The sequence below is a fragment of the Cercospora beticola genome, chromosome 8, assembly GCF_033473495.1.
Source record: "Cercospora beticola chromosome 8, complete sequence".
In the NCBI taxonomy this organism is placed as follows: domain Eukaryota; kingdom Fungi; phylum Ascomycota; class Dothideomycetes; order Mycosphaerellales; family Mycosphaerellaceae; genus Cercospora; species Cercospora beticola.
Genome location: NC_088942.1, coordinates 288,699 through 306,948, shown reverse-complemented (window position 1 = coordinate 306,948; position 18,250 = coordinate 288,699). Strand labels below are relative to the sequence as shown.

The 18,250-nt window shown below is 51.7% G+C and overlaps 7 protein-coding genes across 7 annotated transcripts; 3 read left to right on the top strand and 4 right to left on the bottom strand.

Moving 5' to 3' along the window:
- Positions 1 to 262: 262 nt before the first annotated feature.
- On the bottom strand, positions 263 to 1,977 carry RHO25_011502 (uncharacterized protein; the record flags this gene model as incomplete). Its single annotated transcript, XM_023602918.1, has 4 exons — positions 263 to 792; positions 846 to 1,262; positions 1,321 to 1,703; positions 1,769 to 1,977. 4 exons carry the CDS (start codon positions 1,975 to 1,977, stop codon positions 263 to 265), a joined length of 1,539 nt encoding a protein of 512 aa, XP_023454649.1.
- A 2,514-nt stretch (positions 1,978 to 4,491) lies between these two features.
- RHO25_011501 (uncharacterized protein) lies at positions 4,492 to 5,546 on the top strand (the record flags this gene model as incomplete). Its single annotated transcript, XM_023602917.1, has 3 exons — positions 4,492 to 4,784; positions 4,858 to 4,994; positions 5,059 to 5,546. 3 exons carry the CDS (start codon positions 4,492 to 4,494, stop codon positions 5,544 to 5,546), a joined length of 918 nt encoding a protein of 305 aa, XP_023454648.1.
- A 291-nt stretch (positions 5,547 to 5,837) lies between these two features.
- On the top strand, positions 5,838 to 6,101 carry RHO25_011500 (uncharacterized protein; the record flags this gene model as incomplete). The annotated part of the gene is made up of 1 exon (XM_065603423.1): positions 5,838 to 6,101. One exon carries the CDS (start codon positions 5,838 to 5,840, stop codon positions 6,099 to 6,101), a length of 264 nt encoding a protein of 87 aa, XP_065459495.1.
- A 640-nt stretch (positions 6,102 to 6,741) lies between these two features.
- Positions 6,742 to 8,487, bottom strand: RHO25_011499 (uncharacterized protein; the record flags this gene model as incomplete). The annotated part of the gene is made up of 2 exons (XM_065603422.1): positions 6,742 to 8,279; positions 8,325 to 8,487. The coding sequence occupies 2 exons, from the start codon at positions 8,485 to 8,487 to the stop codon at positions 6,742 to 6,744; spliced, it is 1,701 nt and encodes a 566-aa protein (XP_065459494.1).
- A 673-nt stretch (positions 8,488 to 9,160) lies between these two features.
- On the top strand, positions 9,161 to 10,896 carry RHO25_011498 (uncharacterized protein; the record flags this gene model as incomplete). The annotated part of the gene is made up of 2 exons (XM_023602916.1): positions 9,161 to 10,067; positions 10,124 to 10,896. 2 exons carry the CDS (start codon positions 9,161 to 9,163, stop codon positions 10,894 to 10,896), a joined length of 1,680 nt encoding a protein of 559 aa, XP_023454656.1.
- A 956-nt stretch (positions 10,897 to 11,852) lies between these two features.
- On the bottom strand, positions 11,853 to 13,958 carry RHO25_011497 (uncharacterized protein; the record flags this gene model as incomplete). The annotated part of the gene is made up of 3 exons (XM_023602915.2): positions 11,853 to 13,353; positions 13,480 to 13,763; positions 13,839 to 13,958. The coding sequence occupies 3 exons, from the start codon at positions 13,956 to 13,958 to the stop codon at positions 11,853 to 11,855; spliced, it is 1,905 nt and encodes a 634-aa protein (XP_023454655.1).
- A 1,079-nt stretch (positions 13,959 to 15,037) lies between these two features.
- On the bottom strand, positions 15,038 to 17,542 carry RHO25_011496 (uncharacterized protein; the record flags this gene model as incomplete). Its single annotated transcript, XM_023602914.2, has 1 exon — positions 15,038 to 17,542. The coding sequence occupies one exon, from the start codon at positions 17,540 to 17,542 to the stop codon at positions 15,038 to 15,040; it is 2,505 nt and encodes an 834-aa protein (XP_023454654.1).
- Between the last annotated feature and the right edge of the window lie 708 nt (positions 17,543 to 18,250).

The window sequence follows — 18,250 nt, the reverse complement described above, 5'->3', positions numbered from 1 at the left end:
CAATCAAATTTATTCCCACGAACTCTCTGCTTCCTCACACGTCTCAAGGTCTGTACTCGCCAGGCTGCATTTTGTTCTCTCGCCTCTTTTGGCTTCTCTCTTTCTTGGTCGAGAGTCCGAATTCCTGGGAACAATCTTGGGCTGCTCAACTTGGTGCAAATCGTTCCGAGTCATCTGCAGGCAGTGAGAGCAGAAGTGCATTGGAGTCAAGTCTATTTCTGATGGTCTACATGACAAGATTCTATAACTGGCCTATACTTGTCTACTTGTCCAACTCAAAACCCCCAATGATCTTCTCCGCTGCAATCTCGCCGACCAGATACGCAATGCTCACTGGGTGGCAACTCAGCAGGAAAGGAAGCACACTCAAGTCAACGACTCTCAGACCTTGAAGGCCTTTTACCTTGAAGTCGGACAGTACACATGTAGTCTCATCTTCCTCCCTTCCCATGCTCGCAGTACAAGAAGGATGCCATGTGCTAGAAGCAGCTTTTCTCCAGTATTGCAGGATGTGCTCATCGCTCTCACTTTCAGGTCCATCGGCTTGGTAGTCAATGTCCGCCGCAATCGAAGGGTAACGAGTAAAAGCTAGTGCTCGCTTAGTGGCTGCTAGAGCACACAGAGTGTCGAAGGGATGAGAGAAGAAGTTGGGATCGATGAGCGGTGGGGCATTGGGATCAGCAGAGGCAAGACGGACTGTTCCTCGAGATTGTGGGTTGTGAAGGAAGATGAACATTGTCAGGTAGTGGTTCTCAGGAGCGGATAATGCGTTTGGAGTGCAGGGTGGAATGTCTACACTTGTCAGTATTGTGCCGTGGAGTCAACGAACAATTCTTATTGCTTACGGCTGCTCAGCTCCCACACAGGGATAGTCTCATTACGCAAGTGATCCTTCACGTCCTGATCCAAGCCATCAAATTCTTCGCTATCCAGGACTTCGTCGGCTTTGAAGAATCCCATGACTAGACCCTGGAAGAAGACGCTCAATGGACCCGTCCCATCCTTCATGAATTGTTCTCGTGCTTTTGCGATGGTATCAGGATTTGAAAAGTGCTTTGGCCAGTCCACTGCGCCCTTCTTTTGCTTCCAGCAGAAAGGAGCTGATAGATGGTCTTGGAGGTTCTTGCCCACTCCAGGAAGGTGATGCAATGTCTCGATATTGTGCTTGGCGAGTTCATTCGTATCGCCAATGCCTGACAACATCAGAAGTTTCGGAGTGCTCACTGCTCCCGCTGAGAGGATGACTTCTCTCGATGCGCGGTCTGTGGTCAAGCTCTGCGTCAGCCGGTATTGACTCTCGCATGAAAGAAGGTACATTACATTCATCTCCGTTTGCAGTACGGACTCCGATCGCTTTCGTGCCATCTAGAATGACTCTAGCCACAGTGGTCTCAGTCATGATTGTCAGGTTGTGGGGAGCGTTCTCCAAATAAGCTTTCGTGGCTGTGCTCCTGAGCCCAGCTTTGGCTGTCGAAGGCACGCTGGCCATTCCTAATGGGTTGCCACTGTTGATGTCTAGATTGAGGCCCAGATTAGACGCTCTGGCGGCCTCGAGCTGAAGCGTAACAGGATCCTCCCATACCCTAGGGATTGAGAGTTGAAGTGCTCCGTGCTCGCCATGAACGCTCATGTCAGGAGCTGCATACATGTCGTATTCCTGACTGATCGTTTCGTCGAAAGCTTCAAGCTTGTCTTTTCGAATCCTGCCAAGTGTACAAGCTTGAAAGAGTACAAGCAGTGGATCTCATGATATCCTTGAGAACCATACACGACGCGCTGATACGGAAGTGCTTCATATGGAATCTCCGTCTCTTTGGTGCCATCCTTCTCGGTTCTCCACTCCCATGGCCCCCATTCTGCTTGCCACTCTGCTGATAACGATTCGTTGTAGCAATTCGGATGAATCCAGCCGTAGGTCATCAGGTCGAATTTACAGCCGAGTGCTTCGGCTTCCTCGGGTGAGTTTCCACAGTGCATGTGCTCGGAAGAGTTTTTGTGACGGGTATAATATAGTGAAGCGACTGCAGAGGTCATGAGAACGGCCGCAAGGGAGATCACAAACGCAGCCCACAGGTTTCGTGCTTGTCGCCGTTTTGCTTCGACAGATATCTGCAGGTTTGAGCGATCTTCTTCGGCTAAGCATGGTTCTTTATCTGAGCCTTCGACGAGTTGGTATTAACTGCTCTTGGTGAGGACGGCTGGTGGATCTGGTCAAGAAGGTCAGCATCGGCGCTGAGTCGGGACAGCGGCACTTTGATAAGTATTACCGAACTTCATAATTGTTGAGTTCGCTGCCGCAAAAGATATGTACGGGCGATTTGTTGACGACCAAGCTGAGCCCAACTAGCTGCTCTCCGTCTTCAGTGCACTTATACTTCGTCACAGCAGCGACCCTTACCCCATCTATGTCGGGCAGCGGAACACTGACGCTCAAATGACCGGAATCCGACTGTCCTCAGTCTCAGACACATGTTGCAGGCGCACCACAGCGACACCGGAACCAGGTCTATCGGGGCTAGCGAATGCGATGCTGTCCTGAACCATGTCGTGTTAGTCAGATCGCCAGAGTGCTCAGGCGTATGCAGCAACTATGGCGTTGTGCAGTCAGCAGCGGAGTTACGATTAGAGTTTCTCGACCAATCTTTGCCAACAGCCTCTCGGACAAATTCGTGCGTGCATGGCATGATGACCGTGATCCAGAAGTCTTTTTGATCACGGCTGTTCTACAAATGAGAAGCTTCAACGTCAGATCTCTTTAGAAAGAGGTCAGAGGAGCTAGTCGGCTTCAATAAATTGTAGCCCAACCTGCTTCAGTCGCATGTCGACACGCCGTAGTCGCTTGGAGATCTCATAGTTCAAGGCGTCTTTCGGGCTGAGTTCATTGTACTCGCAGTGCCGAAAGATCTAGAACGGCCCTTTGCACTCTATTTCGAGATCCCCTGTCATGTACGGATTTTGTCCGTGATGATCGGGGTTGTTCAAGTCCGGAGGCTCTCGCATGTCGGTCGTTTTGGTGTCCATAATAACACTGATATTAGACATCAGACAACTGATAATCATGCGCTCTTGCAGTGATCCCTTCCAAAATATTGCATCTTCTGGCTGCCCCAGTATAAGCGATCACACGTGTCGTAGAGAAGGAAGAGGAGCGAGGCAGATCCCAGCGTAGCCCCGACTGAATCTATGGCAATGGTGGATTGATGTAGATCTCTCAAATACAAAAGGGGCAAAAGGGCAATTCTTTGCTGCTCACAACTCCCGGGTGATAGCAACCTCGAAAATATTCGAACAGCAGAATTCGGTCCCTTGGAGGAAAGTTGTAAAAGCCGCCATCTCAGCCTTGTGTATCTGGTGTGGCCATTTTGGTGTCAACTGAGCTGAATTCCGCAAGCTTCGGGCCAGTCTGAACCGCCTGCAATAACGAAATGCAACGACAAACCGAGGTCTTTGTCGCACGAATCCTCGTTGCAACCCTGTCTTTCTTGTCGTCCTAGCATAGGTCGACAAAGTTACTTTCGTAAACACCAACTCTGTTACGTGCCGCCGAGGAATCGGCCTTAGGCTGCCTTTTCGTCGTTAACCTTAAGAACTAGCGTCGAAATAGCGATAGCGACGTATACCTATATCGTATCGTACGTAAACAGAGGCATAGCCAACATTCGACGATAGTTCGTTACTTCGAGACTTACTAGGAATCGCACAAAGTTTGTGCTAAAATCGCGCAGTTTGCAGTGCTCGAAAGTGCTGGTTTTTGTCGTGTTTCTTGTACAAGGCGATTTTTGGCGGGCCTAAAGCTTTGGGTCGCTCGAATAGCTCTCCGCATGCTCTTTGGGGATTCGAAGACAATCTAGACCGCAGCTGTCTGCTTCGCCATCGCTGTCCCGACTCCCGACAGAGGACATTTCCAGCTTTACTGTTGCGTACCTAGAACAAGCAAACGGAGACAGCGATGTTCGTGCGCAGGATCAAGCCCCGCATTTCCGCCGCTGAAGCTCGCAAACAGAAAGTGGACTTCTCTCCGAAATCCGTTCTTGGCTTTCTCCACCCTCCACTTCACTTCCTCTCTTCTCATCTCCCATTTCCTCGCTCGAATTCAACACTCTTGGACGCATCCTCAAGTCGTTGTGAATGGGTACATCATCTGAGCAACAGCTACCTACTGACCGAACTACAGACCGCGCGGGATCTCCACGTTCAGCTATCCGTAATCATGGCAATACTTCGCTTCTGCTTAGTTTCGAATCGCCCTGAGACTTCGACCAGAACAGCTGCAAATTTCGAGCACGTGTTCAATGGCTCGAAGAGCTAAGCCTGAGTATACCCTGCGATAAGTCTTTATCGTGATTGGAGTATTCGCTGCATATATGGCATTGCAAGGTCGAACGTTCGATAAGGCGAGCATTGCACATATCTTCGTGCCAAGTACACACAAGCTTCTACTTACCCTTGCTTCTTCTGTTTACGAGGCGCAGAATTTGGTAATTCGCGACCATGCCACACGCTGAAGGCCATCACGTCAAAGCTACGCTGAATTACTATCTCGACCCCGCCAAAGGCGGGTACGAATCTTTTTGGTTCGGCACTGTTGGCGAGAAGAGACGTCCTTTTGAATATGTCGAAGTCCCGATCACTGACATCCGCGGACGGGAAGAAGAGTTTCAGCTTGATGTTCATGGTTTTGAGTATGTGAAAGAGTCGAGTAAATTAACACCCGAAGATACGGACAGTCATGAGAGAATCAAGCAAGTGTACTATGGGGAGTGTGAGGAGTTATTGAAGAGACTGTGAGTCTTGCGTCTCACTTTCAAACGGAAGAGACTTTGTGCTGGAAGCTGACGAGGGGATACCCAAAACCAGAACGGGAGGCTCTCGTGTGCATATTATGGGTCATGTTTGTCGCAAATCAAATTGGGACAAATTCGCCGAAGCGACGAAGGATAAAGAGGACATGGAAAGAACTCCCATTCCAACTTCTGCACGATATGTTCACGTTGGTAAGTCACATACATCTCCCCGCTTGTCGTGATATCACCTGACTAGTATACCAACCCCTCATAGACCACTCATACGCTGGCGCTGAGACTCGCCTACATTTCTACCTACCGCACGAAGCGCCAGAGATCTTGTCGCGCAAGAAACGCTGGGCAATCATCAACATCTGGCGTCCTATATATCCAGTCACGCGCGAGAACCTCGCCTTCCTCGACGCCCGTAGCATCCCAGACACATCTCTGCGCCCAGTTGTGGCCAAGTTCCGCCGACCTGAGAACCACGAACAGCTTTCCGAAGTCACGCGTAAAGCATTCGAGAGGAATGATGTGGAGACATGGTCTGTGGCGCCCCCGGAGAAGGTAGAAGGTGAGCACCGCTGGTATTATTGTAAGGGAATGATGCCCGAGGAGGCAATCGTGTTCAAGATTTTCGATTCTTGTGAGAAAGAGGAAGTGGCGAGACGGGTGCCGCATACGGCGTTCCAGTGTGACGAGGACTTCGGGGAGGACAGGCAGAGTGTCGAGTTAAGAGGTCTGATTCTATGGGATGAATGAGCGTGCGAAGTATGTGATAGCCGGGAGGATGAACATGCTGACGTGTATACAAGGTGAGGTGAGGAAAGGGTGGAGTGGATTTGCTTTCGACCAGGCCGAAACGTCCATCTCGGCGCAATGTGCGATGCTTGGCGTCTTTACTGTCTCTTCGGCGCCCACAACTGTGTCTCTCATGCGAATACAACACCTGCCCAGTCATGGTAACAGGATGAGTCGACTTCTCCCAGTCTCTTTCAAGCCAGTGACTACTATCTCACGCCACGAGCTCAGCACCCAAACGCGCCAAACCGAATGCTCACGACCAGCTTCCCTCTGATCGCTTCATTCGATGCTTACCATCTCGCCGATGAACTCCTGACACAGCCCACCTTGCTCATTGCTGGCGCAGAGGCAGGCTCGCTGTGGCACACTGATAGACTGGATCAAGTTCTTGGTGGTGCTACGCAGAGGCTTACTATCCCTGGTGCAGGTCACATAGATCTATACGACGATCCAGAAGAGGTGGCTTTGGCGGTGCGTGAACTCGAGCAGTTCTACGGGCAATATCTTGCTTAGGACTATACGATACGCCAAGTCCAAGTCCAGAAGGCGCTGGAGGAACCTGAGCCCAACGTCGTGACTCGGCTGTTAAGTTACACCGGTGGGCGCGAAGGGAATGATTGGCATGGCATGCAAAGAGAGCGAAGGGTGTCGCTGAGTAGAGAGAGATAGAGATGGTCTTTCGAGTCGATAAGACATTGAGAAAAAAATCGGCGTTCTGGATGCTAGACAGACTTTGGTGCTCCATAGAAGATGTCTGTCGGCCAGAATCAAAACATTCGGATCGCCTACCACGCCACTGCCACCATATCGTTGTTCGGTGCAGCAGATGCCAGCCCTTTCTGGAACAGGGCTGGTCGGAGTCGCGAGCTTGAGTCCTGCTGGAGCAAGAATTTTGAGACTTCCTTACACATAAACCGCTTTTCTGACGCTTGATATATCGTTCTTAATACGGGGCAGATGTTGACAATGTTTCCAGTACTGAAGCAAGCTCTGTACTCTCCGGCTGGCGTGCGTTAGACATTTTCAGTCAATCTTTCATGTGAACCGTCTAAAGTTGGCTACTGTCCACGTAATCAAGATTCGCTTTGTGCCGTGAAGACTTTGTATCTCTGTCACCACAGCCTGCTATGTATACACAGCCTTCTGTGTTCCATCACGATTCCGCCTCGATCTTGTTCAGCTTCAGTAGACATTCGCAGAGCGTCTTGTGCTCCGTTTGGGCATTACTGAGAAGACAGGCTTCCACGATCGTTCCTATTGCAACCCCACATACGTCTTGCACGTTTTGTATTGCTCTCAGAGCGTCTCTTTGCAGCCGCAGCCAATTCTTCTCCGACCCTGTTGGTGTGGCCGCCATGATTTTCTTGGAGCGACTTGCAAGTTGGAAGAGCACAAGGCCTAGCCTCACCACTGGCTCATCCGCTGCGACGGTTGGCCTAGATGCGCCAGGAATACGAATAAGATTAGGGGATCCTAGCCCACAGGCCCAATAGGGGTTCTCCCATGGTTGTTCGGACGGGACTTGCGTTGAGATGCGGTCGTTTGTGTACACAGGGTACTGATAGGTGTGATAGTCCTCCAATCGAGGGTACCGGCAGCTGCTTCTGAGTTCCTGGAAATCCAGATACGCCAGCAGTATGACCCTGAACAGCTTGGGTATCATTTCGGGCGACAGAGAAGCGGCGGATTCAGGATCGTCAAGAAGCTCACTGAAACTTTTCGCGTGTTTCCATCGTTCAACTTCCATATAAATCTCATGGTGGAACAGTTCCCCTGACTGTGCAGTAACACTGCCACACCAGATATACCGGTCCTGATCCGCGAAGTCCACTGGTATTGGAGGTTTCAAAGCTGATAGATCATCGATGGCCGCAGTCTGAGCTAGCAAGGACGGCTCAGTGTCAGACTCGATTGCCAGAAACGTGCATGCTGCATCAGCGTCGTGCCTCTGAAGAAAGGTCACTGAACTATCTCGCCGCAGTTTATTCGACATGCCTGGGAACTCTCCGAGAACGTGACGATTGTCTTGACAATAGTTTGCAATGCTAAGGCTTAAAATTTTAGCTCTTGAGATTGGAGAGGCGTTGACACGATTGATAGCCTCGTGAATTCCTTTCACCAGTGCTGGCTCAAGGTTCGGGACATAATTCATTCCAGTGCTCTCTGACTGCAGAGCGAGGACTGCGCCAGGGTTAATGGGCCTCCGAAGCTCCACGTAGTCGCGCAGGTCGTTGATCGCTGTTCGAAGATCCCCCACACCAGCTCTTAGCGCTAAATGATTGTGGTCTGACCATTTAAGCAGAGTTAAGGTGCTTGCCTTAGCACGGACGCATTGGCTCTCGGGGTCGTGTGTCGACACGGGGTAGGCGAACTGTCCTTTGAGATCTGATATTGACGTTGTAAGATCAAGCGAATAGTTTGCTGCGGCTGCTGAAGCAATGCTTGGGTCTTGGTTTCCGAGCTCATTATCGTGAGAATCCTTACGTGCTTCTCTTTCTTTACTCGATGATCGACGATTGAGTATGGATGGAAGTCGGAGATGCTTCTTAGACTTCTCGTCGTAGGAGATGGTTTGGGCTTGCCATGATCGTAGGTTGCCTTCCGTCAAGATTCCATTGTCAGCAGTACGCATCGGGTGTGCAATCGAGGAGCTCGTGCTTTCGATTGCCGGCACGGCATTTCCAGAGCTCTCTGTAAAACATCAGCCTTGTTCATTCTCAAGGATTGTGAACCGACTTGAGGCCTTGTAGATAATGTCGTGGCAAGTCTCCAAATATGTGGTGATGATCCGCAGATGGCAAATTATTTCCCTGGTGACACGATCCTCGGCATCCTTCACGTCTGGTTGAGTCTGCAAATCTGATATCTTCGTTCCCATGATAACATCCAGGTTTGACATTAGACCCGTGATTTTCATCACCTCTAGCCTAACATCCTTTCCGAAATTATGGATCACCTGGCAGCCCTGATAGAGGCGACAACATGTATCATAAAGCACAAAGAAAAGTGAGACAGAGCCCAGCGTGGCTCCAAGTGGATCTATCGCCATTATCGATCGACAAAAGGTCTGTAGAGCACACACAATCATTGGTGAAGAAGAAGAACAAGCTGAAGACCTCTCGTATCCTAGCTCTCAGCATATAGCCTTTCTTTCAAAAGAGTACAGCAATGCTTCGCATCGAATCACATGATACAGCAGTACACCATCTCAAAGCTGCCTTGTTGATAGCTGCATGCTACCTGTGTGGCGTCTTTTGAGCTGACCTGCACTGGGTCCCCACATGACTGATGAGAGATCGATGATCCATCAGACTTCCGCGATGCAGGTATCGAGTACATTCCGACACCAGCTACCAGCTCCTCCGCACTTTTACATATGTGCGTGGACTTGGGTGAGCATTGATCCAAGATCAAGTTTGAGCTGACGGTCAAGCCGGTCCTGTCCAGGAGCTCGGTCAAGCTCAATTTGACTCTCAACATTGTAAGCGTGGCCGACGCGCAAATACTACCACGTCATTCGAAGCGAAGTTCTCGAGAAACAGAAGGAAACCAATCCTGTGCACCTATTCACCATGGAACCTGCAACGAAGGAACTCCAACAGCTTCTGCAAAGACGTGGCTGGCAACACCTGGTCGAAATGATGGAAGCCGTTCTAAGTTCACCCGTTGGACTGGGAGGCTCGGAGACCAGCAGTCTGAGAATCGATAACGCAAGGCCTACTAGTACAGGAACCTTAGACAAGCGGCTCGAGCCACGGCTTCTCTCCTACCAGGTTGAGAAGACGGATCATAAACGGTTGCTACAGTCTGACGCTGTAATACATCCATTAGTCCAACATCACGAACAGATCACGAAGATAATCGAAGAATTCGAACGCGAAAGCGCGAAAATTGAAGACAGGTACTGCTTGTCCCCCGAGGAAGGTCAAGCCTCGTTCAAATTATACCCATCGACCAAGCCTGAACTTGACCCGGAGACTTGCGAAGAGCTCGATCAGAGGATAGAATTCCTGGCCGACTTGAACAAAGAGCTTCGATCCATCGCATCATCGATGGCGCCTCAAAATGAGTATGATCATGATTCTGCCCCTTGGAACAACCTGCTGACTAGAGAATCTTCTCGCAGTGTAGCGAGCGGACCTCCACAGACGGCAGTGTCAGTCTCTGATATTCCAGCTGACAATGAGTCTTCCACCGCACCTGATGCCTCACTGTCTGCTTCTACCGATATTCGGCGTTCTTCTCAGGAACTTTGCGGTCTTTGGACAGCCTGTTCCTCAGCTGCCAGCACTATGGCACTTTCTGCCCTGTCTGACGACGCTTCTTTTCATGACTTGCAAAAGCGCCTGAGAATCTGGGGCAGAGGACTATTTGGTGACATATTTGATCTTGATACATTGACAGCAAGCACGGAAGGACTTCAGAGCAAGCTTGCGGAGCCGTTGGCCGCACAATTGATTCACATCGGGATAGAGCAGGGTACGTACAAATATTGGATCCGGGCTTGTCGGCGCTTTGACAAGAAGAAATGATAGAAAGAATCATGAGGGCGTGGTATGCGGCCGCCACAGAAGTCAACCGTAGCGTCCTGTACGATGCAGCGTCCGCACTCCGCCAGTCCTTGGTAACGACTAGATTGACACAAGTGCTTGGTGAAAGAGCTCCGTACCCGATCATCGATTGGAACCATCAGGTCGATGGAGATCGTGCTCACGATCAGGAGAAGCCAGATGTCGCATATCTCCAGTCAATGGTTGACATCTTGTTCGACTATCTACCTGCCATCAATCGAGTGCGCCGTGCACATATCCTGGAAGCAGAACGAATTGCCAGCGAAAAGAGACTGAATGAGACTCACAATACCGAGCGAGGACTAGCTTCGTTCGATGACAAAGACGTGATAATTCCGCCTCTCAGAGGGCCCGATGCTCCGCAAACGATAATGCTACAGAACGCGGGAGACCCTCAGAGTGCCAGAAGCGTTCCAAATGAGCAGAGACGATCTACGGCACAAGAACTCAACCTGATAGAACTGTTTCAATCTCTTCAAAAGAGGGAGGCAAGCGAGCAGAGATCGGCCCCCAGAACAATCGACGCTCAGTTCGCGGAAGAACTGAGAGACATAATTTCTGTGATGGAAGGGCTGAGAGATCGTGCAAATGGCCTTGAGAGCCAGGGACTACCATTCAGACCAGCCCCACCGCGGTTGGATGGTGATAAGATGCAGTATGCATCATTTGACGCGCCGGAGCCTTCACTATCACCTACACTGGGTAAGCGAATCTTTCATCAAACGACCTCTACCTAATGGCTCATTATTCCAATGGCAAGATACCGCTAACGCTCAAACCCCATTTAGAAGCACGCCCGGACTCTGAGATACGCGCAGCGGCAGATTTGAAGCTGAGAAAAGGCATCATAGAGTCAGGACGAGAAAGGAGCAAATATTTGAAGCGGAGAAAAGGCATCATAGAGTCAAGACGAAAAAGGAGCAAATATTCGAAGTAATGATTGGCACGATGCAAAGCATGAGAGCGAATACGCGCGAGGAGAATTTTGACGGCCAAGCTATATTGAAGCTTCTAGCGTTTCTATCGAGTGTGCGTGGATTCTTATGCATCAACGAGTACAATTAGGGAACCTGGTGCCAGCTCAGCTAGCGTCATGTCTACGCATACCTACAATTTTCGCCATGCGTTTCACTGCGAAGCCAAATCTGAACACCGCTGAGCTTCTCTCGCGACCATATCCGCTCTTGTCCCAGGGCAGGCGCACATCATGGGAATTTCATTCATGGGCTCGTGATTGTGCGCAATACTTGAGAGTCACTGCACAGTACTGTTGTGCTCAGGTTCTCTTCCATAGGAAGGGCAATACGGCCCACGGCAGAATACTCTGCAGCTATTGGAAGCACATTTCTACTGAGAAAATGGACAGTTGAACGAATGATGCTCGCCCAAAGGTCAAGGAACGAAGACGGACGTCCACTATTGCAGTGAAAGTCCTGCTATCAGAAGAAGGATACATAGTGAAAGGAAGTTTCCAAGCTCCAATCTACGCAGCACCTTCTCCCCCTAGACTACAACCTGTCCATGAATCTGACCCTCAATCTCAATCCCATTACCATCTAAAGCCCCCTCCAACCATGCATCAACCCACCCATGAATGAATGAAACCTTCTCTCCATCCCTTCCATCTTATCGTAACATCCCTCCCAACCCGTCCCCTCCACGCCCTTCACCAATGCACGTGAGGATAGAATCGCTAATCCTCATCATCTCTCTCATCCCCCCAACCCCCCGTCGTGTGTCTCAACCTCCCCGTTCCACTCAGATAATCACTCACAGGCGGATGCGCATCGCGATCCGAACTCCGATGCAGCACAAAATCCAACACCTCACTCCTCGGCTCAATATACTGTCTCAAACACCACCCGACAGGAACCGCATGAGGTCGAAGCTTGCCTTCCGCATCTGCAGCGAAAGACTTGAGGAAAATGGTCTGGTTCTTTGAATCTTCTCGTTCGTAGATTCGATCTGAGACGCCGAAGGCGATGAGGCGGAGGCGTGAGGAGGGAGTGGCGTTGGTGTCGGAGTGAGACGAAGGTGTGTTACCAGAGGGCACAATTGGGAGGTCGTCTTCGTCATCTGAATCGATGCTTTCGACGACGGGCGGCATGCCCTTGTCTCTCCCATCTGCCGCCAGCTCGAACATCCGCTGTGCCAGACTCTGAAGCAGACTTTCGTACACCATCCTCGGCAAGAGTTGTGTCGAAGGCTTGTTATTCGGCCACGTCGTAATGTGCAATGTAACCATCTTCCTCAACACTGCCGCACTCGATTCGAATCGCTTCCAGTCCGGTGCAGGGCTGCGAATCAGACTTGTCGAAGGCCAAGCGCAGGAAAGCTGTTCGAGATCCTTGCACGCTCGGCAAATCTTGTCAAAGTCTTCTGTTGACCACACCAGCTCTTCATTATCGCAGTCCGACGTCATGGAGTTGCCTGGGTGGTTCTCCGTGGCGCAATGTACGCTGAGCAGTTCAAGCGTCTTGCTATGCCGCACGATTCCAGCTGCCGCAGGTAATGACTTGACGTTATCCAGATCAATGACCATATCTCGAAGGCCAGACACGAGACAGAGGAAGCCGTCAAGGGCGAGTAGAGCCTCATTGTCGGTGTTGTCGCGATGTTGTAATTCCAGTACCTTCAGCGTCTTTGGCAGATTCCTCGACTTGCTCAACTGCCCTAACAATGTGTCGGCCCCAGCACAATGGTATAGTCTTAGATTCTCCAGCTGTTGAAAGTTGATGAACTTGCACCAAGTATCCGCGCAGTACCTCAAACTAATGCGATGCAGTCGGAGACTCGTCAAGTTCTTCAACGGCTCGCATGTGTCGAAAGGCATGAGACTGGAGAAGACCGTCCTGCTCAGTAGACCAGGCTCCGTCGCGGAATCGTTCAGCTCCCTCGAATCAGGCACACTCGGCCGGCCCAGATCACTGAAATTGCAATGCACAATCAGTTCCTCCAATTGCTCCCTACACTTCTCCAAAAAGAACCCACTCAAAGCTAGGGTATCTCGATTCTCCGGATAAAGTGCCAATTTCCTCGTATGTTGAAACATCGCACCCGTCGTCTTAGCCATCTTCTTCAACTCCGGCAAGACATCTCGATCAAGGTCCATAACCTCAAGCCACTTCATCTTGCGCTGACGCTTGTAAAGCAAAAGTAACGTATCCGCGGCGAAGGCCTTCCAGGGACACCAGCTATTCCGATAATAACTGTTAGCATCAGCATCCTCCCTCTCAGGTGTGGTGAGACCAAGGACATCCGATCGCCAAGCGCGTTCCGCGGCAGCGTCCTCTCTGCTCCCTGTCTTGTAGTATACGCACCTGAACTCCTCCAGCACGTCCTCGGGAAGGAACTCTAGTATCATCCGCGTTGCAAATTGTGCTTGTCGTTCTTGATTGCAGCGGTCGGCGGATTCGGCGAGGTAGAGGCGGAGCTGGCGGATGTGCTGGAGGCCGATGTTGCGTGGGTTGAGGAAGGATGAGAGGCGGGTGTCGTGGTCGCTGCCGAGATCGAGGGCGACATTGCGGTAGAGGGAGCGGACGGCGATGGAGTGGAATTTCTTGGAGACGAGGCAGGCATTCTTCAGGTCTGATGGGCGAGGCACCTGGTGCGGAGAGTCAGTAGGTCAGGTCGTGTGGGCAGGATGGAGAGAAGCGTGGGAGGAGTGGTGAGAGCATACTCGCTCGATGATGAGACCCAGAAGCTCATCGGACAAGTCGTGGAGCGTGGTCGCGTGCTTGGTTCGTGGTTTGGGCAGCTCCACGAGCGAGTCGGTCTGAGTGGCCGTGGTGGCTGCCATGATGGAGTGTTGTGCTCGGCAGCTCCCACCGCGCCTGTTATTTCTGTGCCTGTCGCTGTCTTTCTTTGTGTGATGAGCTGGCTTCAATCTGCTTTGCTTTGTCTGGCGGTCGACGAGTGGAGACCGCGGTTAGGTGTGGAGGAGTGAAGGTCAAGGCGAGCTGGTGGTCAAGTATGTATCACCGTCTTGCCTGCCTGTCTGCCTGCTAGCCAAGTGAAGATGTGTCCTGCGGAAGAAGTGCACTGAATCAATGAATGGGAGGCCTAGCAGCTCTAAAGTGAGCGAGCCGCGTTGAGAGTGAATGCTGAATGCTGCGGTGGGTGTGATTCAGGTGGATGTCGCGGATGTGACAACGCTGCATCCGCCGTAAATGCTCTGCTTCCTACAGCTCGAGTCGCACCTGTCAGTATTGGCGAGGCGGCTCAAGTTCAGCCTTGTTCATGCGGGCGAGCAGTGAGCAGAGTAATACGGTTCACGGGCTCCCCCGACGAGGCTGAAGAGACAAACAGGTGCAGCTGTTGGAGCTTGACTGGCCCAAGTGTCAATCGCTGAATGGCGCGAGTGGCTTGATTGGACCCTGACCGTGAATCTGGTGGGGCATCATCCTCGCTCACCCGTGCCAAGTCACTCCTCACTTATCCAATCATACCATTCTTTCCGCCGCTTGCAATATGGATGTGCGAGAGCGTACCTCGGCGATCTGACATATCGGCCGAGCTGATTGCTCGGATGTGCGAAGCATACAGCCGGTGCTGGCCGACTATGTACTCATATCACAGTGCAGCGTCTAGGATCGTCGATGAGGAGATGAATATGGGAAACAACTAGGAGAATACGCTCACTTTCAGACTGATCAGTTGTTCATGGTCACTTTGATAGATGTCTGACTAGCCCGTCGATGCTGTTTGATGGTAACACCAGCTCTCGGAGCAGCGATATCGCTCTGTGCTCATCGCATGGACCTGCCCAACCAGATACAAGTTGCAGTGTCACTGCAGCACTCCGGGGGCCTGAGCGACCAAGCAGTCTCCGCTCTCAATGTGAGGGATCAGAATTCTTCCATGCTATGCACTTCATCTCTACTCTTCACCATCACTCTGTCTCTCCATCTCAGCAGCCAACTGAGCCTCCAAATCCGCATCACTTTCAGTGCCCTCAATTTCATCCTGTCCCTCCACGGCAGGCGCAGCACCATTGCCCTGCACGACAAGATTGGTCAAACTAGAAGTCCTCTCCATAGCCTGCTTCTTTCTCTTCTGCAGTCGACTGCCCTTCTCACTTTCTCCATCACTATCCCTGTCGTCGCGTGTGCGTTTCTTCGCACTGCTGGGCTCAGTCTCAGATTGCGTGCTCTTCACACTTTCCGTATCACTATCGTCCTCGTCTCCACTCTCTTCCATGAAGGCTTCGAGCTCTTCGTCAATTGCTTGAAAGTCGTCAGGCTGCTCGCCCTCGATGGGACTGCTGTCTTTGCGATCCAATGAGGGGGCGTATTTCATGAGCTCCTCCTCGTCGGTATCGATCTCCAGTGTGAGACGGTCACCTCCATTCGGAGTCTCGGTCGCGTCAGTTTCATCCTCGGTCAGAATTGAATCGTCGTCTGAAGATGATACGTTGTATGCAGTTTCGTCAAAGCTTTCAGGTAGCGCGCCAGCTCCATTCGCAGGAGCATCCGAGTGGATGCGATAGGGATTGACATCGACATTCTTCCACTGTGCAAAGCACGCATGCAGCCAATGCTGGCTCACTATGGCGATGCGGGGCTTCTTTGCTGCTTGTCGTACTTTCGCCGTTCTTCGATCTGGTGAGGCGATGACATGAGTTGTCTTCTTGGTGATGTTGACGCTCACCGTCGCTCCAAACGTCTTCGCCCAAAGCGCTGCATCGTGTGTCAATGGGTCGACTCCGAGCGGAACAACACCGGAGAAGACAATATGGCAGCCTGCGAGGACCTTTGCTTTGATGCCGTCCATAAGCACTGCTGCATCAGGAATATTGTTAAGATCGTCAAACGACCGCTTCTTGCTGTGTCCTGGCCGGAGTTCAGCAACCCGGTCGCCCTTAGCACCCCGAGATTGCTTGTCGTACTCGTCATAGTATGTGGTATGGACGTTGCGCAAGCTCTGCTCGAGGTACACCAGCTCATTGTCGTCATCGGCGAGAAGGTTCTGCCGATACTTGTGCTGGATAGAGTCCACGTGCGAAAGCTCTTTTGTTTCCGTATCATCGCCATTCTCTGCAAGCAGCTCAGCTGTCGCTTCAACAGCAGGAGACGCCTTTGCTTCTTCCTCCTTCGCGAGGTCTTCGAGCTCTTTCTGCTTCTTCAGCATAGGTCGATCATCGAGCTGCTCCTGAATGATTTGTTCCTGCTCTTCTGTCTTCTCTTGAATGGTCTTCGCATCTTGCGGACCTGCCATGGTGAGGAGTTGTTCGCTCACTGATGTCTCGCCGTTGGTTTGCACAGGCGAGGCGGGCGTGGGAGTGGTGGTCACGGGCTCGGTGCTTGCGTCTGGCTGAGCGTTATCACCATTCTCCGTTGGGGTCTTATTCGACGGGATGCGCTCCATCTTGGGCGCATGTGCCTTTGCGGCCTCGAGCTCGGGTCGCTTCGGTAGGAAACTGCTGTTGATGTCGCCAATACCGACGAAGAACTCGAACACGTTGACCTTGACCAGATTTGAGATCCAGTGCCACACGTCTGCACGATCGTCGATGATCACCACCATCCTTGTGTCGATGGGAAACAGTCTCTTCAGATACTTGGCTGTTTGACTCCCACTCTCATTCCGTGTCACGATGCGATCGCCAAATATCTTCCGGTCAGGATCGATAATCTTGGCCACATTCTCTGCGTACGATCGCGTGCCCATGGTGTAGATGTGCATCTCGTAGATTTCCGACAGCCGATCCAAGAAGTCCTTGAGTCCGGGTCGTGGTTTGATGTAGTACCACGTATTGGGCTTGTCGTCGTGGAGCTGAAAAGCCTGAACATCGCGGAGAGCCTCGTAGTTCGGATTTGACGGATCGTTCTGCCATTCTCCGATGGTCGGTTCGACGGACGCGTGAATGATGGTCTGGTCCAGATCCACCACCAAGCTCAATCTCCGAGACTCCAGCAGTCTACGCTTGGCCTCTTCATCGCTCTTGGACGCTTCCTCCTCCGAGATGAGGAGATCCTGTCGCCCGTGTACTGTATTGACCGTGGCACGTGCCGCACGCGCCGTCGTCTCGTTGTACGAACTCTTCTCCTTCATGTCCTGGCCGCAAGCCGCGCACAGCCCTGCGAACTGAATCTCATGTTTGCAAGCTTCCTCCACGTCCGCAATCGGTGTCTTCCGTTCAATGACCTGGCCCACCTTCACATTCAGCGACTCCAGTGTCCCCTCGAGCTCGCTCTCAAATGTCGCGGGCCATGTCCGTTCCCTCTCAACATCCTCTCTCGCATCCTCGTCAAACTCTGTGACAACGCTCTTGTAGTTGTAGAGGAAGAGAGGCGAATTGACCTCGATACTGTCGCCTTGCTTGCGCAGAAGCTTGGTAACCGTGATCGGATACAGCAGCGAGTCGGGGGTATACAGGCGCATTGGATCGATGATAGCCGGCGTGTTTCTGGATCACATTGTACTGTCGCAAGGACGCGACTGGGACAGGCAGCTGTTTCCGCGGATCCGGGCAAGGTGTGGGCGCCGGAGTGGCTTTGCGATTCTCGCGACTGATAGGCGTTGCCTGAGGGTGAAGTTGATGAATGACAGCACGTGAAGGGACAATGACAATGGCGTTCAGCGAAGCTCAAAGGTCACGCTACAAGTCACGCAAGTAAAGGCAGAGATTCGTCTACGAAATGGATCGCATGACTGCACTGCTCACTGTTGCCAGATATGTAGGGTCTCCGAAGCTTGGTCGCGCCAATGCGATGCGATTGTGGTGCCGGTGAAGGTGTTGGTGGTGTGAAGAGGATTGCTGGAGCTGCGCGACGATGAAAGAAGTTGGGTGAAGGTGTTGTCCAAGAGGGGAATGTGTTGCGATGCTGCCAAACGCGTCTGCTGTGATGAAGTTCGAGCTCTTGACGCCAAGAGCTTCGAGAGGTGCAGCTCTCAGACCTAAATACTGCTCTGGCGGGAAATCCCGAGACGCCGCTTGCCCTTACCTTCCCCCCCGCCTGCGCCTGCCTTACTAACCCAACGCGGCTGCCAAACAATGACGCTCTTGTCGTTCTTGTCTGAACACAACTTCACTTCCATTCCAACGCCAAACACGTTCTTCTTTCTGACGGAATGCCTACCTCTTACAGT